The 15929-nt window shown below is 35.8% G+C and overlaps 1 protein-coding gene across 2 annotated transcripts in view; it reads right to left on the reverse strand.

Annotated features, from left to right (window-relative positions):
• Positions 1 to 15929, reverse strand: part of LOC106077443 (receptor-type guanylate cyclase Gyc76C-like) — a 166757-nt gene that overhangs the window by 48468 nt on the left and 102360 nt on the right. For both annotated transcript variants that reach the window (XM_056021085.1, XM_056021086.1), the window contains 4 exons: positions 10290 to 10465; positions 8968 to 9103; positions 7893 to 8041; positions 7544 to 7649 (listed from right to left, as the gene is read on the reverse strand). In XM_056021085.1, coding sequence (XP_055877060.1) covers positions 7544 to 7649; positions 7893 to 8041; positions 8968 to 9103; positions 10290 to 10465 — 567 coding nt within the window. The remainder of the gene's footprint in view (positions 1 to 7543; positions 7650 to 7892; positions 8042 to 8967; positions 9104 to 10289; positions 10466 to 15929) is intronic.

Consider the following 15929-nt stretch of genomic DNA (forward strand, 5'->3'; position numbering starts at 1 on the left):
ATGTCAAGCGATGACTCGGAATTAGTGAGTGAGTGACTAAGTGTCTGAGTAACTGAGTGACTGATTGACTAAGTGACACTTTTATCATTAGAATCGCTTGAATTATTTCCGGAACATTATCAGTGATCTGACCCATGGTCAACGAATCAGCTTCAGTGTCTTGTTCTATACAGTTGGTTGCTCCATCATGCTCCTTTGTCTTTCTCTTCATTATTATTAGTAGTAGTAGTATAGCTTATATATAGCGCTACTTTCATGCTTATAGCATGCTCAGAGCGCTTTTGGTCCAATCTCATTTGTGGACCAGTGGGGGAGGAGGGGGTATCTAGGAGTTGGTTTTCCGTGCTGCCTTTAGGCGCTCAGTAAACGCAACTATGCCCGAGTCAGGCGTCGAACCTCGAGCCCCCTTCTAGGGTAGCCAAGCCAAGCCAAGTTCAAGCGCTCGACCACGCTTCCCACTTCAATAAAAATCTTTTTTTTTTCTGGTTCCAAGTCCTGGTTCACTACAGACATACGTGAATCATGGCGCTATAACACCATTGACGTGAATCATGGCGCTATAACATCATTGATGTGAATCATGCCGCTATAACACCATTGATGTGAATCATAGCGCTATAACACCATTGATGTGAATCATAGCGCTATAACACCATTGATGTGAATCATGGCGCTATAACACCATTGATGTGAATCATAGCGCTATAACACCATTGATGTGAATCATAGCGCTATAACACCATTGATGTGAATCAGGCCGCTATAACACCATTGACGTGAATCATGCCGCTATAACACCATTGACGTGAATCATGCCGCTATAACACCATTGACGTGACTCATGCCGCTATAACACCATTGACGTGAATCATGCCGCTATAACACCATTGGCGTGAATCATGCCGCTATAACACCATTGACGTGAATCATGGCGCTATAACACTATTGATGTGAATCATGGCGCTATAACACCATTGACGTGAATCATGGCGCTATAACACCATTGACGTGAATCATGCCGCTATAACACAATTGACGTGAATCATGCCGCTATAACACCATTTACGTGAATCATGCCGCTATAACACCATTGACGTGAATCATACCGCTATAACACCATTGACGTGAATCATACCGCTATAACACCATTGACGTGAATCATGCCGCTATAACACCATTGATGTGAATCATGCCGCTATAACACCATTGACGTGAATCATGGCGCTATAACACCATTAATGTGAATCATGGCGCTAGAACACCATTGATGTGATACATGCCGCTATAACACCATTGACGTGAATCATGCGGCTATAACACCATTGACGTGAATCATGCCGCTATAACACCATTGACGTGAATCATGGCGCTATAACACCATTGACGTGAATCATGGCGCTATAACACCATTGACGTGAATCATGCCGCTATAACACCATTGACGTGAATCATGCCGCTATAACACCATTGACGTGAATCATGCCGCTGTAACACCATTGACGTGAATCATGCCGCTATAATACCATTGACGTGAATCATGCCGCTATAACACCATTGACGTGAATCATGGCGCTATAACACCATTGATGTGAATCATGGCGCTATAACACCATTGATGTGAATCATGGCGCTATAACACCATTGATGTGAATCATGGCGCTATAACACCATTGATGTGAATCATGCCGCTATAACACCATTGATGTGAATCATGCCGCTATAACACCATTGATGTGAATCATGCCGCTATAACACCATTGACGTGAATCATGGCGCTATAAAAACCATTGACGTGAATCATGCCGCTATAACACCATTGACGTGAATCATGCCGCTATAACACCATTGACGTGAATCATGCCGCTATAACACCATTGACGTGAATCATGCCGCTATAAAAACCATTGAAGTGAATCATGCCGCTATAACACCATTGACGTGAATCATGGCGCTATAACACCATTGACGTGAATCATGCGCTATAACACCATTGACGTGAATCATGCCGCTATAACACCATTGACGTGAATCATGCCGCTATAACACCATTGACGTGAATCATGCCGCTATAACACCATTGATGTGAATCATACCGCTATAACACCATTGACTTGAATCATGGCGCTATAACACCATTGATGTGAATCATGCCGCTATAACACCATTGACGTGAATCATGGCGCTAAAACACCATTGACTTGAATCATGGCGCTATAACACCATTGATGTGAATCATGGCGCTATAACACCATTGACGTGAATCATGCCGCTATAACACCATTGACGTGAATCATGGCGCTATAACACCATTGACGTGAACCATGCCGCTATAACACCATTGATGTGAATCATGCCGCTATAACACCATTGATGTGAATCATGGCGCTATAACACCATTGATGTGAATCATGGCGCTACAATATAATTTTTGATGTTTTTGTTTGCTATATTTCTTCTCTTCTTTCTACTATGATATAATTAGACGTCAACTACTACAACATAAATTGCAAGTCCTCGGTTATAACAAAATGAAGAAAACATCCCAAGAACACAGGAGCTCAGCGTATAGTCTTTAGAGACTCAGGAATCAATGATAATGAACAAGATGGTTACAATGATGTAGATGATGTTATCTTAAATGGTCAATATATTCTAACATTTGTAACATCTTAGTATCTTGTCATGTGTATAGTAGAACGGTATACATTCTTGAATGAAGATTGAAGTAGAACACACGTCTGTAACGTAACAACGCTACACATAAACAGTGTCCCGCCCATAGTCAGTGAGACAACAGAACCCAAATAATGTGTTCAAATAAATCTTTGGCTTTGTGTATTATAAATGTAGATCGTGAAAAGCTGAAACAAATATTTTCACTTCAAAGTAAAAATCAATTTTATTTTGTTTCTTAAAAAAATATAAACTTTTAAAATTTGTTTTCTTTCTTTCTTTACGACCAAAAAAAAACTGATGACAAAGTCTGAAGTGATTTACAAACACGAACATGGCCCACTTGAACATTTCAATACAGAAGGAAATATTCATGAACTATAGGCATTAAAATTCATGATATTCCGAATCGCGATGTCAAAAAGAAGCACTCTAAAGAATGAGATCTATACCCCCAGAAATCTATCGTCCAAGTTTGATCTTTCGCATTCACTTGAAATTTAATTTCCAGGATCCAAATTTCTCTTGACTTTTAAAACGAGGCTCGTCTTCCAAGATGACGCGAGAGCTCGAGCGAGCTAACCCAATCAAGTAAACCTGTCAATACCAGTTGACGACAATAAAGTGTTTCCCAATTTCTTATAGACTGGCTGCATGCACTCTTTTTTTATGGAAAAGAGAGAGTAGAAAATGCATTCATTGTTTGCAACAAATGTATTTGGTCTGGAGTTACTGGCATGGGAAAATATTCAGCAACAGTTCTTAGAGATGTAAATACGTAAGATATAAATAGTCTTTTAGAAAAAAAAAATGTGGTCATATTTTGTACGTGTTTTTTTTTTATTTTGGGGAGAGAAGGTGGGGCCAGGCACTGCAGTTCAATCATTTAGGAGGCTGTTTGTATGCATGCAGAGTCATGTAAAGTAGATGGGCCAGGTACTGAGACTTTTTATCAGAATGACGTCATTTGCTTTAGTGCCTGGAAATTTATGTCAATACTTCTGCTGCGCTCTTCGAAAAGTTTTCATGTTCTGGAATCACTTTTTAAAAACAATTATTTTTATATTTTCAAATCGATAAGACCTAATCAATATAATTGTAAAACAATTATAGAAGAAACAAATCTTCAATTTTAGTACTTTCATAATTAACTAAGTATTGTAACATTTTCCGCCTTAGTGATAAAATTAATAGAAAAAACGCACTAAATAATTACTACACATGCCTTCATTGATTTAGTTGATTCTGAAACTGTACATATAGTATAATTTTTTGAAAACATATTTTTTCAATCCTATATATAAAAAGCAATCTGTTTAACCATCTTATATTTCTAGGTTGATACCGGGTGCCTGGTCCATTGGCTATTATATGTTTTTATTTATGTTTTATTTTATACATATATTCAAAATATTTCATATTTACCAAATTATATACGTACTGGCCCCTACATCCTCTGCATACATTTTATTTTGTTTGTTTGTTTGTTTCTCTCGTGTACACGTCCCTTTTTTAAAACTGGAATAGTGTCGAATTTATAGCTGCCAATATGTTTAACATAGAAATATAAGTAAAAAAATAACATTTCTATATGCATAATATTTGAATAATCGATCGTTTCACGCAGTGGCGTAACTAAGGGGGGGGGATGGGGGGGGAGAATTTTAAAATCCCCCCGGGCCCCCACCTAGGGGGGGCCCCAAAATGGGTGTCCGCAATGTATTTGTAAATACATAAATTAATATATTTGATTGACAAATAGTGTCAACAGGTGTCTTTTTTTTCAACATTTATAGATTAAATTTATCACAAAGACTAAACCTAGATCTAGGTCTATCAGTACGTTGACTTTGTTGACATTTTAAACATATTTTTTCCCACAGTGAACAAAGTTTTTTTTAAAGTTAGTTTTACATTTTTAACTTTGTTGCCACGAATAAAACTGCATGATATACTGCGAATTCCAGGTATCTTGTAACCTTTACTAATAATAGATCTAAATGGCGAGTATTTTGTGACTACACTAATTAACCTGAAGCAAAATTTACAGAATCGAGTATAACAGATCTAAAAGTTATTCTTAATAATGCTAAAATAGTCCATTATTCGGGTTTGGCGTCTATAATTTCAGAATTAAACTTCACACTCGAGTTATTACCCCTCTATTTATCTTTCCTCCATTCAATGGAAACTCCCTTTTTATTTCCATCTAATCTTTTTGCTTTCGCACAAAACATAAACAACAAACAATGACTTAATATCATATAATATTAGCACATCATTCCTTTTGAAGTTATTATCACACCCTTCCTTTTAAAGTTCTTAAGAGTGATATCTACTAGCAGGGCCGGCCCTAGCATTTGCGGGTCCCTATGCGAAGCGGATCGCGCGGGGCCTAGTCTGGGTAGGGATAAGCATAATGTCATTTTTTTTTTTTTTTTAATTTGAAAATAGGCCTACTTTCGTCTTTGCAATAAATTTTTATCAAATGAAAGCTCGCGATGCCACTTTTTATTTATTGGCACCCCAAAATGTCAATTTGGTCTATTCTTCATTTACGTTATAATGGTTTAATTTAATACTTAGAATTAGCGCGGGGCCTATGAAAGCGCGGGTCCCACTTCGACCGCATAGGCTGCAGAGGCCTAAGGCCGGCCCTGTCTACTAGGAATTTTAACAATTCGTCCACTTCTGGTTGTCTTGACTGACACAACAAGTTCTCTAGACATTGGTCTATAACTGTCTGTTTCGTTTGTTCCAACAGTTTGCAGTTCATTGTCTCCATCGGTATCATAGTACCCAGAGATGTCTTCATCGAAACTCTTATTAAAAAAGTGTTGATTTCTTCTGTATGTTTTTCCATTGTTTGTCTTTATGATGTAAGATCTGGGTGCTGAATGTTTTTTTAATGACAACTGCTTTCTGCCATGTTTGACCTAGACGAACTCTCCGACAGAATAATCTTTAGGTAGTCTAGCTTTTGCATCGTATTTCACTTTGCTTTTCATTTGTCGTTCGTTGAGTAATGTCTCTGCATTTTCAGCTACCGATGGTTTCAATAGTTTGGGATCAGTTGGAATGATTCCCTGAGTCTTCTACTCGTCAGCAGTTGTGATGGTGAATACGGCAGTCCACTTATCGGAGTATTTCTATACTCGAGCATAACGAGATATGGATCTTTCCCACTTTTGTATGCTCTGAATCCTTTTGCTTTCGCACAAAACAAAAACAACCAACAATGACGTAATACCATATAATATTAGCACAGAATCTTCTTCATGCAGTGGAAAATTAAGAATTTTTTGCCTATCTTGAATTCTAGTCAAGCTCCTGCGCCCAATTAATATAGTTCAGAAGAAACTACAAAAGTCTGGACTGCATATACGGGAAGCTGCTAAAGAAATTAGTACCCTTTCATGCTTTCTGCAAAATGATGAGAAACTGACAAAAACCCAATCCATCGAAAAAGCAAAAGAAGGTAGTGAATACTATGGATTCCCTGTAATCAAAACAACCAGAAGAAAGAAAAGACTTGATGGGAAGTTGAGTTCTAATGTAGGACTGTCAATAGAACTGCAATTCAAACGTGTTGCGACAGAAGTGCTGGACAGATTTCATATGGAGATGAAGGGCAGATTCCAAAGGCTGGAAAGAAAATGGATACCTTTGGGTTTCTTCTTGAACCAAGACACCTGTTAGATGAAGACACGCTTATGACAAACTGTGCTACTTTTCCTGTTTGTATGATGAAATAAATGATGCACGAGCACTTTTCATCAACAAACAGTAATACAATCACCAATAGACACATTGAGGAAACAGGCTTTATATGGTAATTACGTGTGCTCAAACTTTGCAACCTCCTCCGAATACTGCTAACTCAGGCCACTTCAATTACGTCATGTGAGAGATCATTCTCAAGGCTCAAGTTCATCAAAAACTATCTCAGGAGCACAATGACGCAAGAAAAGCTTATCATGGCTTTATTGTCAGTGAAGTCACAAATACTAGAAAGTATCGATGCAGATGTTGTTATAGATTTCTTTGCTGCACAGAATGCACTACGTGAAGCGATATCAATTGAGAGTTGTCACTTGTGCATTATTTAACTAATAAACAACGGCAATATTCATTAAAAGAGTCTTCATGATTATTTTTTTGTTAAGTTTACTGATATACTTAACCAATTTGATTTTGGGCTTATATATATTTGCGTACATTATCTCATGTCATATGTCGAATGTCAAAATGCAAGGGGCCCCCAAAGAGGTCAATCCCCCCGGGCCCCCAAATGCCTAGTTACGCCCCTGGTTTCACGCCTCTAAGCTTTCTTAATGTTATCATCACTTGCACATAGAAATGGAAACAAAACCAGACTGAAAACATTTTTGCTCAAATATTTTTAATTTTAAAAGTAATATTAAGGAGAAAGGAATGGACTTTTTTTTTGTCATAATCTTTAATTGATAGAAATGTTTATTTTGTAAGTATTCGGAATCGCGTCATGTACTACATTTATTCAATCAGTTGCTTTTCTGTAGTTCTTACTTCTAAGGAACCAGAGTTCTTCCGCTTTTGCTGACAAGGTATCGCAGTGAAATGTAACAGGCTGTGTATTGAAAAGACAAAATGAAACCTACTCTCTACTTTTTGGTGGTGTTCTATTATTTAAAGAACGGCAGGCCTAATTTGAAGGGATTTTTTAGTCTGTCTGTCCATATGTCTGTCATGCTTCGATCTTGAAAAGCGTTTTCTTTTCATCTAACGATCCTCACATACTAGCACTGGAGATGATCATTGCCTTTAACCCCAATGTAATTTTTGGGTCGGAATCAATATACTATATAAGACTACTGTACAATATACTTACATTTCTCTTGTAGACACCTCATCCGTCTGTACCCACATGGTGGCTCTGCTATGGGTGGTTGACCTCCTACCCACACTATAGACTTTCCGTCAATCACATGATATTCCTAACGATCAGAGAATACTAATTATTAAAAAAAAATAGTTAATTTACAAAATCTAACGTGTAGCCATAGTAATACAAACTATTTTTTTTTCTCTTAATGTTAAGCATTTTTTTTTCACAAAGTCTAGCCTTCTTTAGCAGCTATGCCCATCAGTATGTCAAATTATATCTAACTAGTTTAATTAAAAAAAAAACAACAACATATTTGTTTTAATACAAACCTATTCAAAGTTTTGCTACTGACCGGTAGATCGCCTACAGCTCGCATTCTGAATCCGGCCACTGGTGCCATGGTGGGCAGGTCACGGTCCACAGATGTCTGGAAGGCTAGCACCGTGTAGTTGCCCTCTGCATCGCCATTTTTATCTATTCGATTTCTGAATCCCTTGATACCTGCACGAAGACATTACCTGTCATTTTGTGTTAGAGCCTGACTGTTGTGGAGTCTGTGTGTGAGTTCGTATTGGATGAATAGATTGTGATTTAATCACGAGTTAGACCATTACGTTATAAGTAGGAGGGGAAAAGTTGATGAGAGTCAGTGCAAGTAAAAGTGGAAGTCAGAGACAGACAGACGGGTGCATGTTTCTTCAAATGGCTCGAACATCTATCTAAACTGCCTTTAAAGTTGAAAGCTGAATGCTTGCTTTAGAATTTCAATACAAGTGAGCTTCATTTTTGTTTTCTAAAACTTTTATCAACTCCCTCTGTCTGTCTGGTCAAAAAAAAAAAGATTGTACACGCTATTTCTCCAAAACCCAATCTCGGATCAAACTGAAATTTTGAACAATTATTTCTTTTATCTGACAACACAAAAAAATACTTTTTTTTTTTGTTAAATAATTTTAAATTAATTATTGATAATTATTTTCTTTTATATAAATCCTTTTTTATTGTCTAGATCTATTACAAATTTAATTACATGGCAGATCCAAAGTAATTGATACAAGTACGCTTAAGATGGGCTTTGTTTTTTGTTGTTGTTTTTAAAAGTTATTTTTTATGTTGTTTTTTTTTTTGTTTGTTATTTCAACTATGTTTGTTCAAGTGTTATTCAAGTTCAGTATAAATAAGCATACGCCTATAATCGACTCATGAGAACGGCCTTCTCAAGCTGCAACCATGTAACCACTGAAGGTTATTATTTATTAATTTATTTTTATTTATTCTTATTTTTTTTTTGCACATGGTTTCTAGGCAACAGAACCTAACTCATAAGAACTGATATCTAGTCTCAGATCATAGCAACACTTCTGTCCTTCGCTACAGAACGTAATGCACACAAATAGGTCTCTAAGACAGCCAAACTGGCCACTTACTTGTGTAGTTCTTGCCACAAATCTTTCCTATAATGGCTCTTCCGTCTAAATAACTTCCACCCTCAGCGATGACTTCGGCTAAGCCGATGGCATACAACATGACAGCATCGAAGAGATTGGTTGCATCTTCCGGTACCTACAGAGGAAGAGGAAGGGAAGGAAGTTACTTTACTTTTTGTAAACAATGTCTTTGAAAGTATTGTTCTAAATAAACTGGCTACGCTACGTAGGGCTAGCCGTGTGTGTGACTGGCCAATACAGGTCTGGCAAGCGATCAACCGAGACGAGAGGCGAAGGCGTTACCTTCAGGGAAAACGACTGGTGTGAACACGCACGTGAAGATAACCCGTGAGATAAACAAGTGAAAGGACTGGCCACAAGCCAGAGAAGTTTCTATCATACAGTGGTTATAGTGTTAGTTTCCTGTTTTAATTTATGAGACTCATCAAAGTATCACGCAATTTGAAACTCGAGTTGTTTAATTAATTTGTGTTATTTTAACCTTAGTTAGTTGTGCCATGTCTACTGTTGAAAGAGATCCAGTTAGACTGCAGCGGTTCTCAACCTTTTAAGCTCTGCGACCCCTTTTTACCCCCCCCCCCCAAATTCTGCCGCGACCCCCACCCCCTCAGACACACACAGCAATAGAAGAATGGATAAAACAATCTATTTTTTCAATGGTCTTTGGTCATTTGTAGTTATATATACAACTAAGCTCTGTCGTAGCAGTATATACAACTAAGCTCAGTCCTAGCAGAATATACAACTAAGCTCGTTCGTAGCAGTATATACAACTAAACTCATTTGTAGCTGTATATACAACTAAGCTCTGTCGTAGCAGTATATACAACTAAGCTCAGTTATATAGAAACATCTTCACGTTTCGTGGTATATTTGGCAAAGCCAGGGCGTTGTATAAAGATGGATACCAAATTTCTGTACCTGTGATTCTTCGAACGCTAAATCCCCCAGCTACTCTGACCTCTTCATGTTGATAATCGTTCTGGAACTCATTCACCATAACAAACGGTCACGTGATAATATTGATAAAACAACGCAAAAAAACCTGTCACCTGATAACCATTGTTGATAAAAAAATATATCGTAGTTTGTATAGAAGAGAGAGAATCACGTGGCTCAATGTTGTTTGTTTACAATTGGTGAATGAGGTCCATTACAATCACTAGTCGGAACACTCCAAAGAGACATCTAATAAATATCTCTTGACACAGCTGTCAAGTCTATTCTACACATCGCTGAGAACTAGTTGAAGACTTACAAAGACCACCCTGTCAAAGAATGTTGAAACCAAAAGTACTTACTATCTTGGTCCAGTTGAGAGGGTTACCTCCCTGCCTGTCCCCACTCAGCTTGTCGTTATAGTCTCGTACAGTGTTGTAAAAGTTTTCCAAACTGGCCACAGAGTTGGGCTTGACCACCAGCAGTGAACGCGCCCCACGAATATTAGGCAGCTGACTTTGGTCACTTTCAAAGGTACCTAAAGACAGGGATCTGATAGTTTAAATGAAATTATCAAAACCATTTCTGTTGATTTGAAGTTACTAGTAAATAAGCTGAACTGACAGCAGGCTTAAGGATATAAATCAATAATAAATCAATAATAAACTTTGCTGATAACTAGGATTGACTTGCGAACAAAAATTGATACTTGAAAGAAAAGAGCAACAACATTCCACAAACATTAGCTCCTAGATTCTATTTGTTTAAGCAAGTTTCATACCGGCGTTAATGTGTGATTTCAGGTAATCAGACTCAAAACTACATTGATTGTATAGGTTTATATAATATCTCCCTTGGAGCGACTGATGTAAAGCTCATCTCTTTTTATGGAAACAAAGTTAAAAACGTGTCCTGTTCGTTAGAATTCGCATTCATTTCACTAATTTTTTTTTTAACCCTTTTTCAGTTTAGCTAAAATTTCCGAAGTAATCACTGGCATCATCACCTTCAAATAGCAGAAGCCACACGCTTATCTTCTCGGTCATTGAATCCCAGTTGCTTTGCATAACTAAAGATGAAAATGTGTAAGAATGTTCCAATAAAAGTGTGGTATGAGCTCTAGACTATCGTCTCAATAGTCCCGGGTTTGAACCCTTCCCTGTCATGTAGGAGGTTTGGGGTAGGAGTAGGACGTAACTATCTTCAATTCTGAAGGAACACCTGAAACCTGTAAAACAAATTTAATTAGTTATCCTATTTGCATACAACTATCTTGAATGATTTAATGTCAGCAGAAGTTTGGAACCGTATTGTCTACAGCTGACTACAGCTGTCTACAGCTGATTACGACTACAGCTGACTACGACTACAGTTTAAATGTAAGCTATTTCAAAAAGATTACTTCTCAAGAGGTATTCTTTACCACAGTTCTTTACTTCCGGGAGATTCAAGGTCTCACCGAGCATGGAAAGCTCTTCATTGGTTTCTAAAAAATATCGATCGTAACACAAAAAATCCCTCATCATTTGTAACTCCTCTCTCCTCTCTCTCTCTCCTAAACACTTCCTCTTTTTAATAATTCCGAAACCATTGATACAAAGTTAATTTAATATTGTTGACAACCGCCTCAGGGCTTTTGTTAAGTCTGACAAAACTTTGTTATCAGCGCTGGTGCCACTGGTAGTCATAGAGGAGAGATCTCAAACTGTGTGGGAATAACATGGTGCTCCATGTCCATGGATACAGATATTTAATTGAAGTAGTGAGACACACACCCAAACTTCTCTCTCTCGCACACACACACACCTCACACACACCTCACACATTGCTCATTTACAACAAACTTGAGCTGTTCAAGTCGGTAGCTCTAAAAACTCTCTAACAGTGTTCAATACAGAAGCGACATAGTTTGATTTAGTCTGTGCCTTGCATTGGTTGGACATAAAATTGATAAATATCGTCTTTGAACACATGGTGTTCCGCTTAGGCGGAATGTTTGTTTTGAATCTAAAGGTTCTGTGTTCAAGTCCGTTTGGTAGAAAAGTTTACTATGAAAGTGATTGTCCTGTGCATAAGTCTATTTAGTGGCTACGGTTTGTCCATCTAACAAGGGGCTCGAGTAACGCATTGAGCATGCATGAAAGATCCGCGATATAAACGCAATTTATAAGAAATAACAGAGATACAGGTTATGTGTTCGAATCACGGCGAAGACTGGATTGCCACTGCCATGACTCAGTGTAATAAGTAAATACTTATAAATATTGCATAGCAATCTGGAACATGAGATAGCTCTTTATTTCGGCACCACTCAATTATTGATGACTCGACACACCGAGAAACCTTGTAGATAAACAGAAGTTGAACTAAACAGAAATAGAAAGAATTGTGAGCGAAATAAAAGAAGGATCTTTGCTGACAAGGGTGATAACTCTATACTGTAATCATTACTCAAACATTGCTGCAAGTTGCAAAGAAGAGTATTTACTGAACAGATTATTAGCTAGAAAATCTACGCACTAAGTCTGTACATAGAATGAATCAAATTCATCACAGGGCTAGAGATATTTGATAGTCCACCAAAAGAGAATACACTTTACTTTGCATTCCTTAGATCAGGGAAACTACAGGCGGTTGTTTGTTGCTCCTGGCGGCTAAAAACTACAACATTGAATGTACCCGCTCAGTGAAATTAAAACTTTGAACTTTTAAACGATAAACTCAACGTGGATGGACTAGTCACGGGTAAACTATAAGTCTCTTATTTAGACACATCTTGCATAAAATAGTCAGGAATAAAGTAGTCAAGGCTAAAGTCTCTTATTTAGACACATCTTGGATAAAATAGTCAGGAATAAAGTAGTCAAGGCTAAAGTCTCTTATTTAGACACATCTTGCATAAAATAGTCAGGAATAAAGTAGTCAAGGCTAAAGTCTCTTATTTAGACACATCTTGGATAAAATAGTCAGGAATAAAGTAGTCAAGGGTAAAGTAGTCATGCATAAATTAGAAATTGGCAAATTATTCACCTATTATGATGAAGAAAAAAGTTACATATAAACAAGTAAAGATAAACTAATCTTGGATAAACTTGTGATAAACTAGTCATAGATAAATTAGTCATATATAAATAGTCATAGATAAACTAGTCATAAATAGACTAGTCATATATAAAGTTAGTGATGGGCAAAAGTTAACTAAAAAGTTGCTAACTTTTAGTTTAACTAAAAAAAATTAGTTAAGGCCAAAGTTTAATTAAAAAATAGTTTAGTTAAAATCCTAGTTTAATTTAATTTTTTTTAGTTACAAACTAAAAAGTTTAATTACAAATTTTACAAACTTTTTTAACATACATACCAATAAATATTTAGATCTATGTAATTTGGAGAATATATATAATGAGAAATAGAGAGGAGAATAAACTAGAGTGTGCACAGGTCACTAGAAAGCCTTTTGACCTTTACCCTATAATGGCCGCTATTCCCGCCAATTCAAGGTATTTGAAAGGCGAGAAAAATAAATGTGTTCATTATATTTCTAGCAAGTTTCGCTGCTTGATAAATCCTGATAATTCCTTGCTTCTATAGATCTACATTTTGCTGCTTTTTTATTAAACACCAGTGTGTTCCTGTATAGCTGCAGGCAAAGAATTTTGCTTTACTATAGATCTAAAAGAAATGTCGACTCTTTTTATTTTAAAACTTTTTACTAGACACTAAGATAGATTTAGATCTAAAGTTAGAGTCTAGTGACGTCTAGTCTATTAGTATTAGTCTATTACTACTATTAGATCTATAGACATAATAGTCTATATTTAATTACTTTAGTCCTAAGTAGAAGTAGTATCTAACTCTTAGTAGTCTTAGTCTTAGATCTAAATGTAAATTTAAAATTATAAGTCAATAATATAGATCTATTAGTTTAGAGATTCTACTATTCTAGAATTACTTATTAGGCCTATACTAAGACCTAAGATGCAAAGATGATAGATCTATAATATTAATGATTATAATAGGCCTACTAATAATAGTCATCACTATACTAGATCTAATACTAAATTAACTAAATCTAGACTAGATCTACATCTACTTCTATTATAATTAAACTTATATCTACTATCTAGATCTATTAGATCTAGTATTATCTACTAGAGCAGTGGTGCCCAAAGTACAGCCCGCGGGGAATATGTTCTATCGGCCCGCTGAAACGTCAGCACAAATTGTAGACAATCCCCACTTCAACAAAAAAAGTTGGAAAATGTATTTTTACAAATGTTAGGGCTCTCACTTTCCTCTGATAGGTTTGTAACATGACCTTTATCATTTTTCGTTTACGAAATGGGACTCTAAATGTAGAATTTACCAGGAAAAGTGAACGGATCTTTGCTATTGAAACATGATAATATGCCAACATATTTGATTTGTAAATAAAATGTGGCTGTTTAAAAAAAAACAACCCCATGTATAACAGTATTATGAACAAATATGACGGCATTCTTGATGTGAGCCGCAAATAAAAGATTGTTTAACTACTTCTAGAGAGTGGAGGATTGATGGGGAAAGTTATGAAAAGAGAAAAGAAAACGAGCTGGTGGTAAAACTAGCTACAATGTTGCTGACATTTGAAGTAGAGAAATGAAGCCACTTCCCGAGGCGTAAAAACAGAACAACTTCCAATGTCTAATCATTAATGTCAGTTTCTAATCAAATAGTTTCAAGTCAATTTCATTTCGTTTTTGTAACTTATCGGTCATGTGGCCCGCGACACGAGTGTCGGAAATATAAATGGCCCGCAGGATGAATAAGGTTGGGCATCACTGTACTAGAGTATATAGATCTAAATACCCATAGCTAGTTATAATCATAATTATAAAAAAAAAACAACTTAAATCTCTAGATAGATCTAGAGTTACTAAGATATATAGCCTACTAGACTCTATTTAGATCTAGTAGTAGTAGTAGTAGTAACTAGTATTTCTTAAATTATTTTTAGATTAAAATATTAATTATTTGATGTAGGTCTAGTAGCTAGATCTAATTCTAGATCCAGATTATATTTCTGATCATTTCGTTTGTAGAAGATATTAGATCCAGAATATTCTAGAATTAGTTACGAGTCAACATGCAGTTTTATCATTACTTCTAAAAAGATAACTTATATTAGAACTTGGACAATTACTTCTAATTTCTTTCTATAATAGTATCATTCTAGTGATTCTATTAAGATCTACATTTATCCCATAAAGACATTTAAATCTTTTTTCATGTGCACAAAAAAATGTTTATTATATTTTGCTAAATAGATTGGTTGTGCTTTATATTTTTCATGTTTGGCTGTTTCGTCCTTAAAAAAAGGTCAAAATAGTTAGTAAAAGTTTAACTAAAGTTTCTTAGTTTAGTTTAACTATTGTTTTTCAATTTGTGAATAAATAAAAGTTTAATTACTTTTTTTTAGTTCAAACTTAGTTTTAGTTTAACTAAAAAAAATTAGTTTAGTTCCCATCATTATAAAAAGTAGTCATAAATAGTCATAAATAGCTAGTCGTAGATAAGCAAGTCATATATAAACTAGTCATAAATGAACTAGTCATAGATACAGTAGTCATAGATACACTAGTCATAGATAAACTAGTCATAGATAAACTAGTCATAGATAAACTAGTCATAGATAAACTAGTCATAGATAAACTAGTCATAGATAAACGTCATAAATAAACTAATAGTAGATAAGCTAGTCATAGATAAATTAGTCATAAATAAACTAGTCACAGATAAACTAGTTATAGATAAACTAGTCATAGATAAACTAGTCATAGATAAACTAATAAACTAGTCATAGATAAACTAGTCATAGATAAACGTCATAAATAAACTAATAGTAGATAAGCTAGTCATAGATAAATTAGTCATAAATAAACTAGTCACAGATAAACTAGTCATAGATAAACTAGTCATAGATAAACTAGTCATAGATAAACTAGTCATAGATAAACTAGTCATAG

Source organism: Biomphalaria glabrata, chromosome 2 (assembly GCF_947242115.1).
Source record: "Biomphalaria glabrata chromosome 2, xgBioGlab47.1, whole genome shotgun sequence".
NCBI lineage: Eukaryota > Metazoa > Mollusca > Gastropoda > Planorbidae > Biomphalaria > Biomphalaria glabrata.